General features: G+C 44.8%; 1 protein-coding gene across 4 annotated transcripts in view; it reads right to left on the bottom strand.

The window, feature by feature from the left end:
• Positions 1-19268, bottom strand: part of LOC798191 (tumor necrosis factor receptor superfamily member 14-like) — a 42355-nt gene that overhangs the window by 9102 nt on the left and 13985 nt on the right. For all 4 annotated transcript variants that reach the window (XM_021478552.3, XM_073910350.1, XM_073910349.1 and 1 more), the window contains exons 5-6: positions 1765-1852; positions 1500-1684 (exon numbers count right to left, since the gene is read on the bottom strand). In XM_021478552.3, coding sequence (XP_021334227.3) covers positions 1500-1684; positions 1765-1852 — 273 coding nt within the window. The remainder of the gene's footprint in view (positions 1-1499; positions 1685-1764; positions 1853-19268) is intronic.

Below are 19268 nucleotides of genomic sequence, written 5' to 3'. Positions count from 1 at the left end.
TTGTTTAGATAGTGAAACAGCAAGCAGGGTGAGGTGAATGAGGTTATAAAGTACACTGTTCCCTTTGAAGATTTGCCCATGCATTAGCAGGCAGTTTTTGTTATGTTTATTATTTAATATAGGCTGAGTGAATAGTGTATTGAATAAGCTAAATTGACTGTAGCGTATGAGTGTGTGTGAATGAGTGTGTATGGGTGATTTCCAATATTGGGTTGTGGCTGGAAAGGCATCTGCTGCATAAAACATGCTGGTATAGTTGGCAGTTCATTACACTGTGGCAACCCCTGATAAAAAGGGTACTTATGCGAAGAAAAATAAATAAATGAATAGTGTATTTTTTAGAACTCAACAAATATCTTTATGGACAGTATACAGAAATTAAATTGAAATTAAAGTTTGTATTTATTTATTTATTTATTTCATATTTATGGCTTTTGTGTTTTATAGAATACGAGTTGATAAAAATATTGGACGTGCATAGATAGATAGCATTTTGATTGAATTTAGTGGGCCGCTCGGGCCCAAAATGCCAGGGCTGATTTTTTGCCCCAGTCCAGCCCTGCATCCCTCTTAATTGGGTGCTCAGCTAAAACCGCAAAAAGTGCAAATTAAATATAAATCAAAGGCGGCAACACCAAAGCTCCTACAGCCACGTTGTTCAACTCCGGTGTTCAGCTCCCCACAGTTCAAAGACCTGAATTTTAGGAAAACTGCATACAGTAAATTGACAGTAGGAGTGAGAGTGTCATTGTCCTATCACTGCAAGAGTTGATAATTCCATTGCAGTGACCCCTAAAAAGAGCAGACGAAGGAGACAGAGACTTTCGTGATCTGCACATCAGATTATGCTTTCTGAAGTATCATGTGACACTGAAGTATGCAAAACAAATTAAGCTTTGCTTTCACAAGAAAAAATGACATAAAATATATTGCCATAAAAATAAGCTCTTTAGAGTACAATATTATTGTTCACCTGTAATTTTATTAAATAAATGTAGACTTGGTGAACAAATGTAATTATTTTTAAAACATTTAAAATATATATTAATGACTAACACAATTTATACATGTCACTATATTTTTGCAGCAACATCTAGTGCAGGGGTGGCCAATCCTGTTCCTGGAGAGCCACCTTCTTGCAGATTTCAGCTACAACCCATATTAAACACACCTGCCCGCAATTATCACGCGGTGTTCAGGCCCTAATTAATTGGTTCAGGTGTGTTTGATATGGGTAGCAACTGAAATCTGCAGGAAGGTGGCTCTCCAGGAACAGGATTGGCCACCCCTGCACTAGATGTTGCTGCAAAAATATAGTGACATGTATAAATTGTGTTAGTCATTAATATATATTTTAAATGTTTTAAAAATAATTACATTTGTTCACCAAGTCTACATTTATTTAATAAAAATACACTGTTCATTTATTTTGGGCTGTCATACAAAAAAAAACCCAAAACAATAAAGCTAATATGTTTAGGAATCGTAATAAAACTTACCTGTTCTTGTGTAGCGTTCTTTCTTCCAAAACTGCTTATATGTCAAAACACCTACTACTGTACTGATTAATATCAAAGTAGCTATAACACTAAGAATAACGGCTAGTGGAGAAGTAGGATTTCCACATTGAGTGTCAGATGAATGTGTTCCTAGATTTGTTTCAGTAAGTCCAGTGTCCTCACATCTGTAAATAATATCCTGCATCAAATAGGCAGAAAAAAAAAACATATGACATATGCAAAATATGAAAGAGAGAGCACTTACTTTGTGTGCGGTAAACAGGATGAGAAAGATCCATCTGAATATGTGTCTCCAGTACAGTCTGCACATACAGTATCTGTGGAGCCGGTGCCTGCACACAGTCAACAAATGGATCAAAATATTTAAAAAGGTCAATATACACTCCCTGTTTCCTACTCAATGCAACTAATGCAGTAATGATTTTCCACTTTCACTTACTTTACGTCATGTAAATAGCAAATGCGCTTATGGTGCGACGCAAGGCTCTTAAAGAGAATGGGAGATGAGAATCTGATTGGTTTATTCTCAAAACAAACCTATAACTCATTAAGAAAATAAACTCAACCCTTTTAGACCATGTGCCACGGCGCAAAGCGGATTTTTCAGTACTTAAATTAGCAAAAATGCATTCTGACACGCCCTGAAAGAGTTTGCAGCCTGCGTTTTGCGCTCTGTGCATGGACCGTCAAAATAGAGCCCAGAGTGTTGCAGAGCTGAAGTACAGCTGCTTTTCTTCAATGCAGTAAAATCTCTCCAGTGGCTCACAAACAGTATCTGATGACCGACTGCAGGCTGAGTTCACTCTTAAACCTTGGTCTAAAAATAAAAATTATTGAAGTCAGTGGAATCTTTAATGCACTGAGTTATCTTTTAGCAGATAATTTTGCAGTAACTTACATGTATATTATTGTCAGGGACAATTTCCCTTGAACAGACTTGCAATACTTCAGATCACAAAAGAATCACTGGGTACTGTCTATTACTGAAATATGTAATAGAAAACTTATTAAAAATGTAAGTTATTAAAAAAAAATCACCTATAGTCTACGTATTTTGGATGATGTGGTTGCCATTATTATAGATGCATAATGTGTAATCTTAAGTGATTTAACATGGTGAGCTGCTGGCCTTCCTTCCTGCTATTGTTAGCAAAACATAATGCAGTAAATGTAATTCTAATATCATCCCACTTTGTGTGACTTTTTGTTATAATTTCTTAGCTAAAGGGCAACAAGACGATGTAAAACTCAATTGCTTTCCCAACAATACAGAGAAAAAAACGAAGATGCCTGTAGAAGAAAAACACTTGGTTGATTCCTCCACTTTAGCCCTGATGTTTTTTTAATAGGCCACACGTCAGGGCGTCCTGAGTTCGAATCCCAGCTCGAGGATATTTCCCTAACCTAATCTAAGCTTGTTTTTCATAAAACAAATATAAATATGCAAATAATAAATAATAATAATAATAATTATAATGTTATACAAAAGCAAGTTGTTGTGAATAAACTGAAAAAAAGCCCTCAAGGTGAAAAAGGCATGGAGGTACAGGTATTTATATTTATGTAGAAAATAATAATTTTTGTAATATTTAATTCCTTTAATTGTTTTTCATTTGTAAAGATATTTGTGTATTGCTGTACAGTAACTCCTGTGTGTATTTAGCAATGTGTAAACTAGGGTTGGGTTGATAGACTATGCCTATTGTTGTTCAAATTAATGAATTCGGACACACTACTCAGCTTGCATACTGATTTAAGCTTTCTGTATCGTATAGAAGTATGCTGTTTCGAACGGGTCATGCTCTCGTCTGCATCGGAGTGGATGCTTTGAGCAGTGCACGTCGGACAGTTTATCAAGGATGTATCACTGGATCGCATCTCACTATAGTTGTTAAACGTGATATTTAATTAAACTTGTCTCTATCTAACGACTTTTTTGTCTTTTTAATCTACTGTATCAGATAAGATGTCACAGCATCAGTACACTGCATCAGTCTTTCGCTTTCAAGCTTGTAATTAGTCATTTTAGCAAAAAAGCTTTGGTTACTAAAGTTACCCTCGTTCCCCAAGGAGGGGAACGGAAATGCTATTAGTGGATTTAATTATAATCCACGAATGGGAGATTTCGTTACAGAAAGCTAATTGTCTGAAAGAGTATACAACGGACCAATGAAATGCCAATGAATTGGCAGCGTAAGCTTGCGCACGAGTGCCTTATTGCTAATTATCGCCGCATATAAGCACAGGTGGAGCAAGCACACGCTATCCTTTTAAGCTGAAGAGACTGAACTAACAGCTAAGGAACAGTCATTATGGTGATGCTAAATAGCATTAGGGTTACTTTAGTAACCAGAGCGTTCCCCTTCGGATGGGGAACTCCAATGCTATTAGTGGATTTAATTATAATCCACGAATAGGAGAAAGTATGGAAAACGCCATAATGACTGCACCTTACCTACGCCTCCGATGAGAGGATAGTCAAGCAAGCCTAAGCGCTCCAGCATCAAGAGAGGCACGATCCTCCAGCGTGGTCCCTGGCCCTTACTTATCCCACTTCAAAAGAGGGCACCTATACCCAAAACGCGGCTGACCTGCGGGCAGACCTACAACGTAGTGGGCCAGCAAGTGACTCCTCCGCTGAGTCAGTGCTGGGGGCCTCGGAGGAATCTGCAGGGCTCACCTACTGAGGAACTTTACTGACAGATACAAAAGCGCACGTATCACCGTGTGAGGGAGAATGGCGCAGCAAGCGTGTTTCAACACCTTAGCCGAGTTGTTTCCTCAATCACCAAGGGTTACCTAATACCCTTGAGGAAACCGGCTCCACTCGCAGATTGTAAAACCTTGCAAATGTATTAGGTGTCACCCAGCCCGCAGCTCTACAGATGTCTGTTAGAGAGGCGCCGCGTGCACGCGCCCAAGAGGATGCGATGCTCCGAGTGGAGTGTGCACGCACTCTCGGGGGACACGGCTCGCCTCTGATAAGCGAGAGAGATGGCATCCACTTTCCAGTGGGCCAACCTAGTTCAATACGGCACTTCCCTGCTGCCGACCGCCATAATAGACGAAGACCTGCTCAGATGATCTAAGCCAGTGGTTGGGAACCTATGGCTCGCGAGCCACGTGTGGCTCTTTGACCAAAATACATGGCTCTCCAGCTCCCTCCCTTCAATAATATTCTACAGTTTTAAAAAAATGATAATCGTCACAAATATCTGTTTCTTATTGAAAATACAGGTACAATTCCCTCTTTATTGTAATCCCATGCAGGAAAAAGAATAAAAACTCGACGTTTCAAATGTGTGCGTGTGGCGCTGTGAATACACTTACATTTCTATGGTAACCGCGCGTGCGCACATAAATTCAAACAACATTCATGAGTGGTTATGATGGCAAAAAGAAATTCTGAGAAACATCAACAGTTTCAAGGTGAGTGGGCAGGAACATTCGCTTTTATTGAAAGCTCTGCATTGTGTGACTTGCACCAAAAGCATTTCTACTTCGCTAGAGCAAGCTGAGCGAAAGCCGAAAAAAGGCGTGCGAGGAGCTCCAGCATAAACTGCACACCTTTCACAAATGGTAAATAACCCGTTCGCGGCAGTGCTTAATCTGAGCTGGATCTTTCTCCGGGAAATGTCAGATATTCGTGTTTTGCTTTCCTGTATTTTTTTAATTGATCCGGCATAAACTTAAGCGCGATGAATACCTGCATGTGTGTGTGAGAGCGAGACTGTGAGTCAGAGGGAAAAACAGCTAGCAAAGCTGTGTGAACTGCAGTGTTGCTAGATGTTGCAGACAAATTCCAGCCCAAAATGATCCAAAACCCGCCGAAATGCAAAAACAACCGCCCAATCAAATTCAAAACTGTCCAATTGGGTGGGAAACCACCCAATCTGGCAACACTGGCTGGGTGGATTGTGTCCTCGCACGCACACATAAAGGTAGTCACTTTTGACTAATCAGCTGTCTTACGTTTACAATCACTCTCATTGGTGGGTGATTATTGTTTCGCGTGCAGTGAGCAGCGAAATTAAATAATGACATAGTGGCCTACTAAATAACATTTGTATTTACAAAATGCCAGAGGCAGTCAAGCATATATACATATTTCTTAAATCATGAGTAAATCGGATAATGAGCCTGATAAAGAGAAGATGAAACTGCGCCCTGCATCTGGATATTTTGAGACAGCAACAAAGCGATGTCAAGTCAGCCAGAAAATTATATATATATATATATATATATATATATATATATATATATATATATATATATATATGTCACATGGTTTTTTAAAAAAAATCATTTGCTAAAAATCCCCAGAAATATCTCTTTGCTAAAAAAAAGTTCCCAACCCCTGATCTAAGCTCTGAGTGCGGTCTAGATAATACGCAAAGCGCGAACTGGACAAAGTGAGGCTGGGTCAGCCGCCTCGGGGGGAGTGCTTGCAGGCTCACTACCTGGTATTAAAACGGAGTGGTAGGAACCTTGGGTCCATATCGTGGGCGGGGTCTCAAGAACATGAGAGAAAGCCAGCCCAATTAAAGGCACGAGTCACTGACCGAAAAATGCCTCCAGGTCCCCGACCCTCTAAATCGATATCAACGCAACCAGCAGAGCTGTCTTCAGGGACAGAATCTTAAAGATAAATCTTAAAGAGTCGAGGATCGAAGGGATCTGACGCAGGCTCGTGAGAACGAGGGTGAGATCCTAAGAGGGCAAGAGATGGGGGCGGGGTAGGTTAATTCGCCTAGCTCCCCTGAGGAACCGGATGATGAGGTTATGCGTTCCCACTGTGCTGCCAATGCGTCATAAGAGCGGAGATGGCAGCCACGTAACCTTGAGTGTGGAGGGCGAAAGCCTGCTCTCTAGCTTCTCTTGGCGTAAGAAGCACAACGCTGATCTGGCATTTTTCGGGGGTCTTCTCAGCGAGGGACGCACCATTCGGTGAATAGACTCCACTACAGGGTATAGGCGCGCTCGAGGAGGGGGCTCTAGCCCGAGTGACGGTATTAACTACCGCAATCAGTAGGTTACCTAAGTCTTCCTCGCATCTAAGGACCACCCGTGGAGGTTCCAAAGATCGGGGCGATGGTGCCAGATGGTGCCTGTCCCTGAGAGAGTAGGTGCTCTCTTAAAGGGATCTGCCAAGGGAGGGCCATCGCGAGGAGGGAGAGCTCTGACATCCAGGTCCGGTTGGGCCAGGGGGGCGCAACCAGCAACCTGTTCCTTGTCCTCCCTGACCTTGCACAGTAACTGCGCGAGCAGGCTCACTGGGGGAAACGCGTATTTGCGCATGCCCCGAGGCCAGCTGTGAGCCAGTGCATCTGTGCCGGGAGAGCCCTCGGTCAGGGAAAAGAACAACTGGCAATGAGCGATCTCGGGAGAAGCAAACAAAACTATCTGGGCTTCCCTGAATCGTGCCCATATCAGCTGAACAGACTCGTGGTGGAGTCTCCATTCTCCAGGACGCAAAGGCTGCCGTGAGAGCGCATCGGCTGCATGGTTGAGCCTGCCTGAAAAATGAATGGCGCACTGATTTCAGCCGCCGATGACTCCAGAGGAGCAGACGGCGGGCAAGCTGAGACATGCGGCAAGAGCGAATACCCCCCATGCGGTTGATATACGCCACCGCCGCCGTGCTGTCCATCCTGACCAGCACGTGTTGCTGCTCCAGCACCGGAAAAAAAAGGTGATGAGTGAGGTGTACTGCCAACAGCAACAGGTGATATGCCAATGCAACTGGGTTCCTTTCCACAGGCCCGCAGCTGCATGCCCGCAATGCACAGCCCCCCAGCCCGTGCTGGAAGCATCTGTTGAACAACAACATGACTGGACTTCTGTCCTAAAGGCACTCCGGCCCGTAGGAATGAGGGGTCGTTCCAAGGGCTGAGGGCGCGGCGACACAGCGCAGTAGCAGTGACTCGGAGTGCAGATCTAGGATTGGCCGTGACCCACTGCTCTTTTTGGGCACGATGAAGTGCGGCCTTTTAAACCCACTCTCCATCTCGGCTGGAGGGACCGGCTCGATTGCATCCTTCACCAGGAGGACAGCAATCTCCTCTCGCAAGACAGGAGCAGACAGGGGGCTGACCCTGGTAAATACACACTAGTGAACTTGGGGGGCCGTGTCGCGAACTGAATCGCATAGCCGAGTCTGATTGTGCGTATGAGCCACCGCGAAGGGCTGGCCCGCGCTAACCAGGCAGGCAGAGCTCTCGCTAATGGACTCATTGCTACAATCGCTGACGTACCAGCAGTGGGGCAGCGCGGAGTGGGTGTGCTGATCCGGGAAGCGTGAGGGTCCCGCGGAGGAGCTGGAGGCGAGAGCCACACTCCGGAGGGGAGGCTCGAGGGGTGGGAGAAAGGAGACCATCCTCCCAGCGCTCGTGAGCCACTGGCAGACTGGCAGATTTCAGGCTGTCACATCCGGCGAAGTGGAAAAGTGCTCTTTCATTGATGTTTTCATGGCAGTAAAAAGTGCCGTTAGAAATAAGGCCCCGCCCTCCAGCGGGGTAAGAGCAAGTTTCCTCTGATCCAGATGACCTGTCCCAGGGACGCTTCGCGGTCCGTTACCAGACTTAGCGGCGCTCTGGGCAGGGGGGGCTGCCTGCTTGTGCAGAGGCATGTGCGGGGGCGGTGCAGCTCTCGTAGGCGGGCGCCTTCGGCGAGGAGCAGCAGATATGGATGGCACGGCGGGCGGAGCCGGCATACAGTCCCGCCGATAGGTGACATTACCCAAAGCCTCAGACTGCTCTCTCACTGCCTTGAATTCCTGGGTGAATTCACAGACAAGAAAGCGGACTTTGTCGACTTCACGTATATCAGCCAAGTTTAGCCAGAGGTGGCGCTCCTGGACCACTAATGTGGACATCGTCCTCCCCAACGCACACTCAGCGGACTGGTCCGAAGAGCGTAGTCGGATGCGGTGCGAAGCTCACAAGCCTGGGTTGGACCCATCCTCGTGCAGCTCGGCCAGCGCCTGCGCTTGGTAGTGCTGGTAGGTGGCCATCGAGTGCAAGGCGGATGCAGCCTGGCCCGCACCCTTGTAAGCTCTAGCTCCGAGGGAGGCAGATAATTTACAGGCTTTGGACGGGAGACGAGGCGGACACCGCCAAGAAAAGGCGCCACGCGGACAAAGATTGACCGAAATCGCGCGCTCAACCTGAGGAATCGCTACATACAGCACGGGCAGAAAAAAAGTGCCCTCTAAGACTGTGTGAGCCTACTGTGCACCTCCAGGAAGAATGGGACGAGAGGCTTCAAAGGCTTGGCCCCTTGTCCTCTACGTAGCACCCATCTAGTCGGTCTGGCCGCGGAGCAGGGGGATAAACCATCTCCAACCCACGGCCGAAGCAGCCCATGAAAGCACGGCTAAAATGTCCGTTTCAGGATCCGTCTTGACAGCGCTCACCTGCTCCGAGGGGGCGAGCGGGTCTGGATCATCATCGGACAATGAAAGCCCACCCTCCGATGCCACACCTGTCAGCTAAGAACAGGAAACTGAGGCTAAAATTCACACAGGCTCACCAAACTTGAGCTCCGCACAGCTACCGATTATGCTCTCATGACCACCAAATCGGCTGCCCGTGCCCTGGGGAAGACGATGGCCACTTTCGTGGTCCAGGAACGCCACTTTTGGCTGAACTTGGCCGATATACGAGACGTTGACAAAGCTCGCTTTCTCAATACTCCCAGGCTGGCATGTTCAGCGACACCGTCGGGGAGTTCACCCAGGAATTCTCCGCGGTGAAGGAGCAGTCCAAGGCGATGGGGGAGGTCATCTACCAGCGGGCTCGGAAAACTGCTCCTCCCGTTGCCCCTTCCGCTGCGGCCGTTCCTCCGCTTCCGCTGCCCGCTCCACCGGCTAAGCGGCAACGCCGAGCCTCCCGCGGGAGGACCGCGAAGCGCCACTGAGACGGGCCATCCGGAGAAGAGGGGACCTGCTCTTTCCTCGGTGGGGGGCCGAGGATCATCACATCAGTTCATAACAACGGCTTTAAATTCATCGCTGCTGGCCTCCGGGCTGGCGGCAACCAAATTATCAATAAAAGAGCAGTTTCCTCTCTCTCCGCATGCGCAAACCCGAGGACTGCCAGTCTGGGACGCTCTGCCTTCCAGCTCGCAGCGCCGGGACCCTTCGAGTCAGGCCCTCAGAGTGCAGCAGAACGGACTCCTTTCTCACTCCGGCCTTACCGCGGGATCCAGGGAGGAAGGTAAGAGAGATTCTCTTATTTTCTGCTCTTCCTCGGGCCGCACCGCTTCCCGGGGTGAGCACTCCCATCCCGAGCTGCCCCTCCGCTGGCGCGTCAGCGATCGCTCCGATGGTGCCATTAGCGTGCGCTCTGTCAGCTTGGTTAGCTCTACCCAGCGTGTCGCGGTGGCTCATACGGACGGTCAGACTCAGCTACGCGATACAATTCGCCATTCGCCCTCCCAAGTTCACGGGTGTCCTTTTCACTAGGGTCATCCCCGAGAGCGCCCCTGTCTTGCGAGAGGAGATTGCTATCCTCCTGGCGAAGGATGCAATCGAGCAGGTCCCTCCAGCAGAGATGAGGTCCGGGTTTTACAGCCCGTATTTCATTGTGCCCAAAAAGAGCGGGGGGTTAAGGCCAATCCTAGATCTGCGCAGACTGAACTGTCATTTACACAAAATGCCTTTCAGAATGCTCACGCAGAAACGCTTGATTCAGAGCGTCCGTCCACAGGATTGGTTTGCAGCCATAGACCTTAAGGATGCATATTTTCACGTCTCCATTTTTCCAAGCCACCGCCCCTTTCTCCGGTTCGCATTCGAAGGACGAGTGTGGCAATACAAAGTCCTCCCCTTCGGGCTCTCTCCTTCTCCGCGGGTTTCACCAAGCTTGCGGAGGGTGCCCTAGCGCCACTGCGCCTTGCGGGCATCCGCATACTCAACTATCTCGACGACTGGCTCATACTAGCCTTGTCCCGCGATCAGCTGATGACACAGAGACAAAGTGCTTCGGCACCTCGACCAGTTGGGGTTTCAGGTCAACCGAGAGAAGAGCCAACTTTGCCCTGTGCAGAGGATCTCTTATCTCGGGCTGGAGCTGGATTCGGTCGCTATAGTTGCGTGCCTCTCCCAGGAGCGCGCCAGGCTGATGCTTTCCTGTGTAAATGAGCTCCACAGGAAGACAGTGGTCCCACTGAAATGTTTTCAGAGGCTCCTGGGGAATATGGCATCCAAAGCCGCTGTTACGCTGCTCGGTTTGCTTCATATGAGACCACTTTAACGTTGGCTTCGCGATCGAGTCCCCAGACTGGCATGGCGTGCTGGCACGCACCGGGTGCGCGTCGCTCCGTTGTGTCTCCGCACCCTCAGCCCCTGATCGGATCCCCTAGGCTAGTATCCAGGCATATTGTCGTGACGACAGATGCCTCCAGCATGGGCTGGGGGGCCGTGTGCAACGAGCATGCAGCCGCGCGCCATCCACATCCCGGGCGAGCTCAACCGTGCAGCCAATGTGCTCTCACGGCAGCTAATGTCTCGGGGAGAGTGGAGACTCCACCCCGATTCGGTCCAGCTGATATGGGCGCGCTTCGGGGAACCCCACATCGATCTGTTTGCTTCCACCGAGAACGCACATTGCCAGCTGTTTTATTCCCTGACCGAGGACCCCCTCGGCATGGATGCACTGGTTCACAGTTGGCCATCGGGCATGCGCAAATATGCCTTTTCCTCAGTGAGCCTAATCGCTCAAACTTTGTGCAAAGTCAGGTAGGACGAGGAGCAGGTCTTGATTGTTGTGCCTCTCTGGCCCAACTGGACCTGGGTTCGGAGCTCACACTCCTCGCGGCGGCCCCTCCTTGGCGCTTTTCCCTAAGGGAGGACCTCCTCTCTCAGGGATGGGGCACCATTTGGCACCCACGCCCAGATCTCTGGAACCTCCATGTGTGGTCCATAGACGGAGCGCGGAAGACTTGGGTGACTTACCGCCCGCGGTACTTAACACCATCACTCAGGCTAGAGCACTTTCTATGAGGCATGCCTACGCCCTGAAGTGGAGTCTTTTCTCTGAGTGGTGCGCTTCTCGCCGAGAAAACCCCCAAACTTGCCAGATTAGCATTGTGTTATCCTTCCTTCAGGATAAGCTGGAGCGTAGGCTGTCACCCTCCACACTGAAGGTTTACGTGGCTGCGATCTCCGCTCATCATGACCCGGTAGATGGCAACACGCTCGGGAAGCATGATCTAATCATCCGATTCCTCAAGGGCGCGCGGCGGCTAAATCCATCCCGCCCCCCTCTCATGCCCTCTTGGGATATCTCTCTAGTCCTAGCGGGTCTGCAGAGAGATCCGTTTGAGCAACTCGAATCAGTATCACTTAAAATTCTGTCTCTAAAGACAGCTCTGCTGATCGCATTGGCGTCATTGAAGAGAGTTGGGGATCTGGAGGCATTTTCAGTCAGCGAGTCGTGCCTTGAATTCGGGCCCGGTTACTCTCACGTTGTCCTGAGACCCCGGCCTGGCAATGTGCCCAAGGTTCCTACCACCCCATTTAGAGATCAGGTGGTGAACCTGAAAGTGCTGCCTTCAGAGGAGGCAGGCTCAACCCACTCTGCTTTGTCCTGTTTGCGCTTTGCGCCTTTACGTGGAACGAACGCAAAATGTAAGATCATGTGAACAGCTCTTTATCTGTTACGATGGTCGGCAGAAGGGAAGTTCCGTATCAAAACAGAGGTTGGCCCACTGGTTAGTTGATGCCATCGCCCTCGCTTATCAATGCCAGGGCGAGCCGCGCCCTCTTAACATGAGAGCGCACTCTACTAGAGCTGTCGCTTCCTCATGGGCGTTATCTGCAGAGCTGCGGGCTGGGCGACACCTAACACATTCGCGAGGTTTTATAATCTTCGAGTGGAGCCAGTTTCCTCCCGGTTATTGGGTGACCCCGATCAATCGGGGGGGGGGGAATTAATCTCGGTGTCACAAACTCTTGCTGCGCCATGCTCCCTAACCCGGAGATGCGTGCGCCTTTTTCTACTCTGCTAGTGAGTTCCCCTCCTCAGGCGAACCCTAGAGTTCCTCCGAGGCCCCCATCATCGACTCAGCAGAGGAGTCGAATGCATGGCTCAGTGTGCGGTTGGTACGCCCATACGGTCTACACTCATATTGAGGATCAGTGCCAGCTATGCGCATCCCCACTTGGTGATGCCATATGCATTATTACCACAATGTGTTTCCCCTTATCAGGCGGTCCCGTGTCTTCCCTAAACCGCTAACCAGCTTATCATATGTAGCTCTCCCCCTCTTAAGGGCTAGTTCATATGCCCCCTTACCATCAGGTCTCCCCTTCTGGGTAGCAGATGGTCTCCGCCGCGTCCTCCCCCTGCGGGGACTGACGCTTTCCCAACGTACTGTCGTATTCCAAAAAATCCCTAGTCTATATTAGCTAGGTAAAAGTCACTTTTGACCCGCGATTAAACATTAAACATTTATTTCCATGTAATGGTAATATGTTGGGCCTAGTGGACGTTGGAAGTTTGTGCTCTTGGTGATGTCAGTGCGCTCACGCTTTGGCTTGGCAAACTACACATCAGAAGCATGACAGGCTTGGTTGCCGTGGCGCTTTCTATACAGTCTCCCAAAGTCTGTTTATACAGACACATGTTGAAGTTCCCATATGAAGGGGAACGTCCAGGTTACGTACCTAACCCACGTTCCCCGAATGGGGAACGGAGACGTGTGTCTTCACTGCCACAGCACTAGAGTCTCCAGCTGGGAGCTGAGTGATCGGCTCTTCAGCAGGCAAAATTCTGACAAGCTAACTCACACAGCCGACTAATATAGCTCTAATTGGCTCATCAGTTTCAGCTGTGGAGCTTAGCTCCGCCAATTCAATTGGCATTTCATTGGCCTGTTTTTATATCTTTAGAAAAGATTGGCTGTCTAAAGCACTCCCAAAGTCTGTTTATACAGACACACTTCTCCGTTCCTCACTCGGGGAACGTGGGTTTCATACGTAACCTGGACGTTCTCTTACTCTAGTGTTATAACTAACATGTTTTTTGTTTCTTTTGATTTTACTTTGGTGAAATGAGGGATATCACATGAGTAGCAGTGTACTGAGTTCAACAGATTTGACTGAAACTGCTCAACTAATAAAAAAGACAATTACTAAAAAAAATCCTTTTGTTTTTGTAACCGTTACATACAAAGTCCCATTTGACATTCAGCTTGATGGTTTTGGACAAATTATAACTCAAACATTCATGAAGCAATCTTTCAGTTCTTTGTATAATTTAAAAGTCGATATAATCAGAATGTGTCAGGATCCAGCCCTTACAGCCCTGTCACTCCTGTCTGAGTTCAATGTCTCTGTTTGTTTTATGTAAAAGCACATGGTTGTCACTTTTGTTGTGTTGGTCATGTGCTCCCCTTGTCCTGCCTCCTTGTTTTCCTATGCCTCGCCCTGTTGTTTAGTCCTTGTTTGTCTAATAATGTTCACCTGTTCCTCGTGCTCTCTACTCTTTATATATTGAGTTCATTTTCCACTTGTCTTTGCTGGTTCTTCATACTATCTTTTGTGTGCATGTCTAGCTTATCTTGTGTAGTGCATGATAGAGATTTTTTTTTCCCCATATAGTGTCGTTGTCATGTTCACCAGCGAACAACCACCAGATGTCGCTGGTAAACACACACACTTAGAACTACACTTTTCCTGGACTACATTTTCATACATGCACTTCTCCCTGACACCCATGCTCATTCACCTAACTTGATTGCATTCACCACCTGAACCTTGTCATAGACTGAACTCTTACAGCTGTAACCACCCACACAATGATTATTTAGACTATTTAAACCCCTCTTTTCCACACACATGTTGCCGAGTCTTGTTCACTGTAAAGTAGCATCACAACGCGTTTTCCTTGTCTTGTTTTCCTGTGTTTTGAACCTAGCCTTGTTTATTTAGTTGTCCTTGTCTGCCACCTGCCTTTTGACCTCTTGCTTGTTAAATTGACTACGATTCTGGATTGTCCTCACACACCTGTTTGCTCCCGTATTGACCACTGCTTGCCTGACTGTGAATAAACCTGCATATTGGATCCTACCTTCTATTGTGGTGTTACTCCCCGGCGTTACAGAAGTTGTCTTTTTATCTTTATCTTGAATTAATTTATTCATTTGATTCGGTTTATTTATTTATTTACTTCTTTCAGCAAGGTTGCTGTCATTTTCAATTTTATTTCTGTTTGAAGCTCAAGACTAATTTCAAGTTTTCATTTTGCCATTTCTGTGATCCTTAGGCCCAGTCTAGCCCTAGTCTTTTGTTAGTTCTTTATTTTTAATTTCTGTTCCTGTGTTTTGCTTTCTGTTTTATTTCTAGGTATAGCTTATTTGTCTAAGCCTTTTGTTTAAGTTTCAGTATTTGTTTCATTTTATTTTTTGAGCTCTACTTTTCCCCCTCCTAAATATTTCTTTCTTTATTTTTAAAATTCTTGTTTCTCCAGCCGTCTAGTCCTGTTGTGTTGCTTGTGTCACTTGCCTCCTGAGTCGTCACTGGTTGTGGATCCCCTTTCCTTGATGATCCATCTGTTTGCCCTCCCTATCCCTAACAAGAGATTCGGCTAGCTACCGATTGACTGCTTGGCCTTAAGTTTGGAATTCCCCTTTCCTGACCAGCTTGTGTTACCCCCTTAAGACACTCCCCTCTGTATTATCATAAAGTCCTGAGTCTCCTCCCCTCACCAGCCTGTTCTCCTGCCATCACCCTGCACTATTGACTGTCCTTCTGTGTTGCCCTGTTTACCTCCTGTAAATAAACCTTGTGTTCTCCTGTCAATTCTGCGTTTGGGTCCTCCTTGCCAGCCGTGACAAGTATGATATTGAAAAAGATCTTTATTTAACAAAGTATATTTTTACACCTCAGTTAAAAAAAAAAAAAAAACACAAATGTTTGTTTTATATATTTTTAACAGAATATTACAAAGTGGATCCTGTTGTCTTCAGAGGTAAAGATAAGGGGATTATATGATCAATGAGCTTAGTCTAGTGATGTTTGTAAAAACAAAGACTATTTCATTAAACTACAACCCATTACATATTTATTAGAAATATATTAAAACATTTTAAATGGATTTTTCTAAGTCTCTTGGCTATATATTCTACTTATGTTTAAAGGGAGTATTCTTTAATTAATATTAATAACTTTTTATATGCAGAAGTGATGGTTTTAAGAAATTATAAATTTAAGTAGTAAGAGAAAAATCCTTCAGATTTTTTTAAATTAGGACAAATTTTAAATTTAAATAAGATATCAGTATGTTGGCAAGATCAAGCCAACTTAAAATGCAATCTTTATCAAACTCAAATTTTGTTCTTTTTCCTGAAAAGCTCAGGTTTTTTACTTAATTTATCAGAGGCACTCTCCTGTACTGGCACTTAGCAATTAGCTAGGACATAAAGAAATATTAACATCTGCACTACATCTTAAAAAGATTTGATTTTTAAAAGTATTAGGGCTCTATTTTGACGGTCCATGCACAGAGCGCAAAACGCAGGGGGCAAACGCTTTCAGGGCGTGTCAGAACGCATTTTTGCTAATTTACGGATGGGAAAATGCGCTTTGCGCCAAGGCGTATGATCTAAAAGGGTTGAGTTTCTTTTCTTAATGAGTTATAGGTGTGTTTTAAGAATAAACCAATTAGAGTCTCGTCTCCCATTCCCTTTAAGACCCAGCTGCGTCGCGCCAAGAGCGCATTCGCTCTTTACAGGATGCAAAGTAAGTCTAAGTGGAAAAAATGAGCATTTTACAAGCAAACAGTTAAAAGTTTTTAACAGAAAACTGTTAAACAGAGCATCTACTGCGTGAGAATGAGAAATAAATGATCTACTTTCACTTTCGCTCTTGGATAGGGAAACCTTTATGCACAGACATCAATTAGCCTTTAAATAATTAATTTTGTTTGTTAAGATTTGTTTTAAAACTATTTCTAAATTCAGTTCTAATTTCTAGCAAACAAATAAATGAACAATAATGACCAAGTGTGGTCAAAATACTGAGTTATTTCCAAATACACCTGCCATGCCCCATATGGTCTAAAATCTGACAGGTGGGCAAATCTAAGCTTGTTTTTAATAAAACAAATATAAATATGGATATAATAAATAATACTGCTAATAATAATAACATTATACAAAAGCAAATTGTTATGAATGAACTGAAAAAGCCTCCCGAGATGAAGAAGACATAAAAGCAGTGGTTTTTCATATTTATGTAGGCTAGAAAATAATATGTTTTGTAATATTTTAATCCTTTATATTTATATCCTATATCAATTCTTTTTATATCCTATTTATATCCTTAATATTTAAATTTTTTTCATATGTAAAGATATTTGCCTATTGCTCTCATGTGCGTATTAAGCAGTGTGTAAGCGAGGCGCAATAGTCTTTTGGTACTTTCATATAGCAAATGCATTAGCGCTCATTTGTGCGCCCATAGGCGTTCTGGTCTAAAAAGGAAGGCGTTCTGAAGCGGACCGCTGGCGCGTCGCTATTTTGAGAAACTATATTCATAACAATTTGCTTTTGTATAATGTTATTATTATTAGCAGTATTATTTATTATATCCATATTAATATTTGTTTTATTAAAAACAAGCTTAGATTTGCCCACCTGTCAGGTTTTAGACTGAATACCAAAATATCAGACCATGAGAACTGTTATGGAATTTCATGAGACAAGATGCAATGTTCCAATGCATTTACTTATCTAAGAAGTGATGAAGAAACCAACTGTTCCACTGTTCTATTCAAATCACTGTTGACAATGCAAACACAGGCTGGAAAAACAGAGCTACTCTACAGCAGGGGGTAATGCGAGAAAGTCACCCTTCTCCTTCCACCTAAACCCCCCTTCTTGACCCTTATGTTACCTTCTGATTAGAGCACATTTCACATAAAATGTTCAAGGTTTTAATATGGTGTATCTTGCATCACTATATTCATGTTTGGTACCATTTTAAATGTCTCTGTGTGATTGGTAAAGTGGTCTTAATTTTACAGTAATATTTTATTGGTATATGTTAATTTGGTTTTTGACTATAAGATCTTGATAAGATGCTCTCCCTCCTAAGAGATGGTTAAGTCCTCAAATTCACCAGGCCAGGGTTTCTGTGACACTTCTATTGTCTTGAATTTATGACTGTTTGTTTTGACTTGAGTATATAAGGTAAGATGTGCTTTAGGACGGGGGGAAATTTTGTAAAAAGACACCCCATTGCAGCATCTCTGAGACTTGCAATGTATTTCTCTGGTCAGGTATGCATCTCTAACTCTTTGATTTATCTTTGATTAACGGATGTTGTATTGTTACAGTCTCATCTCTGAATTGGCTTCCAGATGATTTATTATGTAATTGGCAGAATACAATTTTACCTGACAAATAAAATGTTAAGTTTTGATTAATTCTGGAGTTTTGCGATTTCATTGTATCCAGTAGATTAGATGAGTCTTCATTACTTTTATTGTATGGCATAATTGAATTGATTAATAGGCGCAGTTGATTATTGTTAGCCATAGCGTGCCGATAACATGTAGACCTTTTAATCATTTAACCACTGGAAGTAGCAAGTTGTATGGGCTTGGCTAAGGATCTGTTTTTTTAAGACTAGGTAAGCTTTAATGCGACCAGCTTTTTCAAATATAGTTAATCCTGCATCCTCTGACTATTTTCAGAGTGTCGACATATTGTCCGTGAGAAGATGCGCAAACCCGGGGCATGGAACTCTGAGCGATGTTGGTCCCTAATGAACGTACAATTAGAATATCGGACCTCAGAAAATATCAAAACTCTAAATTAGATCATAGATAATGAATGTGATCCGTTCTTACAATTAGAAATACAATCTAAATTTTAGGATCATTTAAATTGGAGTCCGATTGAATTCGGAGCTAAAAAACTAATAAAAATAAATTCTTTTCATAAGCACTAGAAAAGGCTTACATGCATTAAACCTTCGACCATGCTGTTAGTTTCGTCATTGGACTAATGGACTCCTACAAGACCATATGGGGCACAGCATGTGTTTTAGGATATAACTCAGGTTTTTAAGCACATTTTGCTATTGTTATTCATTTATTCGTTTGCTGGAAATTAGAACTGAATTTAGAAATAGTTTTGAAACGAATATTTGCGCTTGACAAACAAAAGTATTTATTTATAGACTAATTGATGTCTGTGCGTAAAGGTTTCCCTATCCAAGAGCGAATGTGAAAGTAGTTTCATTATCTCTCACGCAGTAGATGATCTGTTTAACAGTTTTCTGTTAAAAACTTTTAACTGTTAACTGTTTGCTTGTGAAATGCTCATTTTTTCCACTTAGACTTACTTTGCGTCCTGTAAATAGCGAATGCGCTCTTGGCGCGACGCAGCTGGGTCTTAAAGGGAATGGAAGATGAGACTCTAATTGGTTTATTCTCAAAACACACCTATAACTCATTAAGAAAAGAAACTCAACCCTCTTAGACCATGCGCCGCTGCGCAAGGCAAATTTCCCGTCCTTAAATTAGCAAAAAAGTGTCCTGACACGCATGGACCGTCAAAATAGAGCCCTTCATCTCTGCACTCAGAATGCATTCATAACACACTCATTTTCTGTTGCTAAAATTTTTAACTCGATTGCTTTCCACTAAATATGTTAAAATTTGTGTACAATACTAAAGCATTATTACCTGCATTACTTGCACACTACTTTACATGACTATAGTACATCAGCCTGTGCTG

Source organism: Danio rerio, chromosome 8 (genome assembly GCF_049306965.1).
Source record: "Danio rerio strain Tuebingen ecotype United States chromosome 8, GRCz12tu, whole genome shotgun sequence".
In the NCBI taxonomy this organism is placed as follows: domain Eukaryota; kingdom Metazoa; phylum Chordata; class Actinopteri; order Cypriniformes; family Danionidae; genus Danio; species Danio rerio.
Note: the sequence above shows the minus strand (reverse complement) of the source record. Positions and strands in the feature narration are given on the sequence as shown.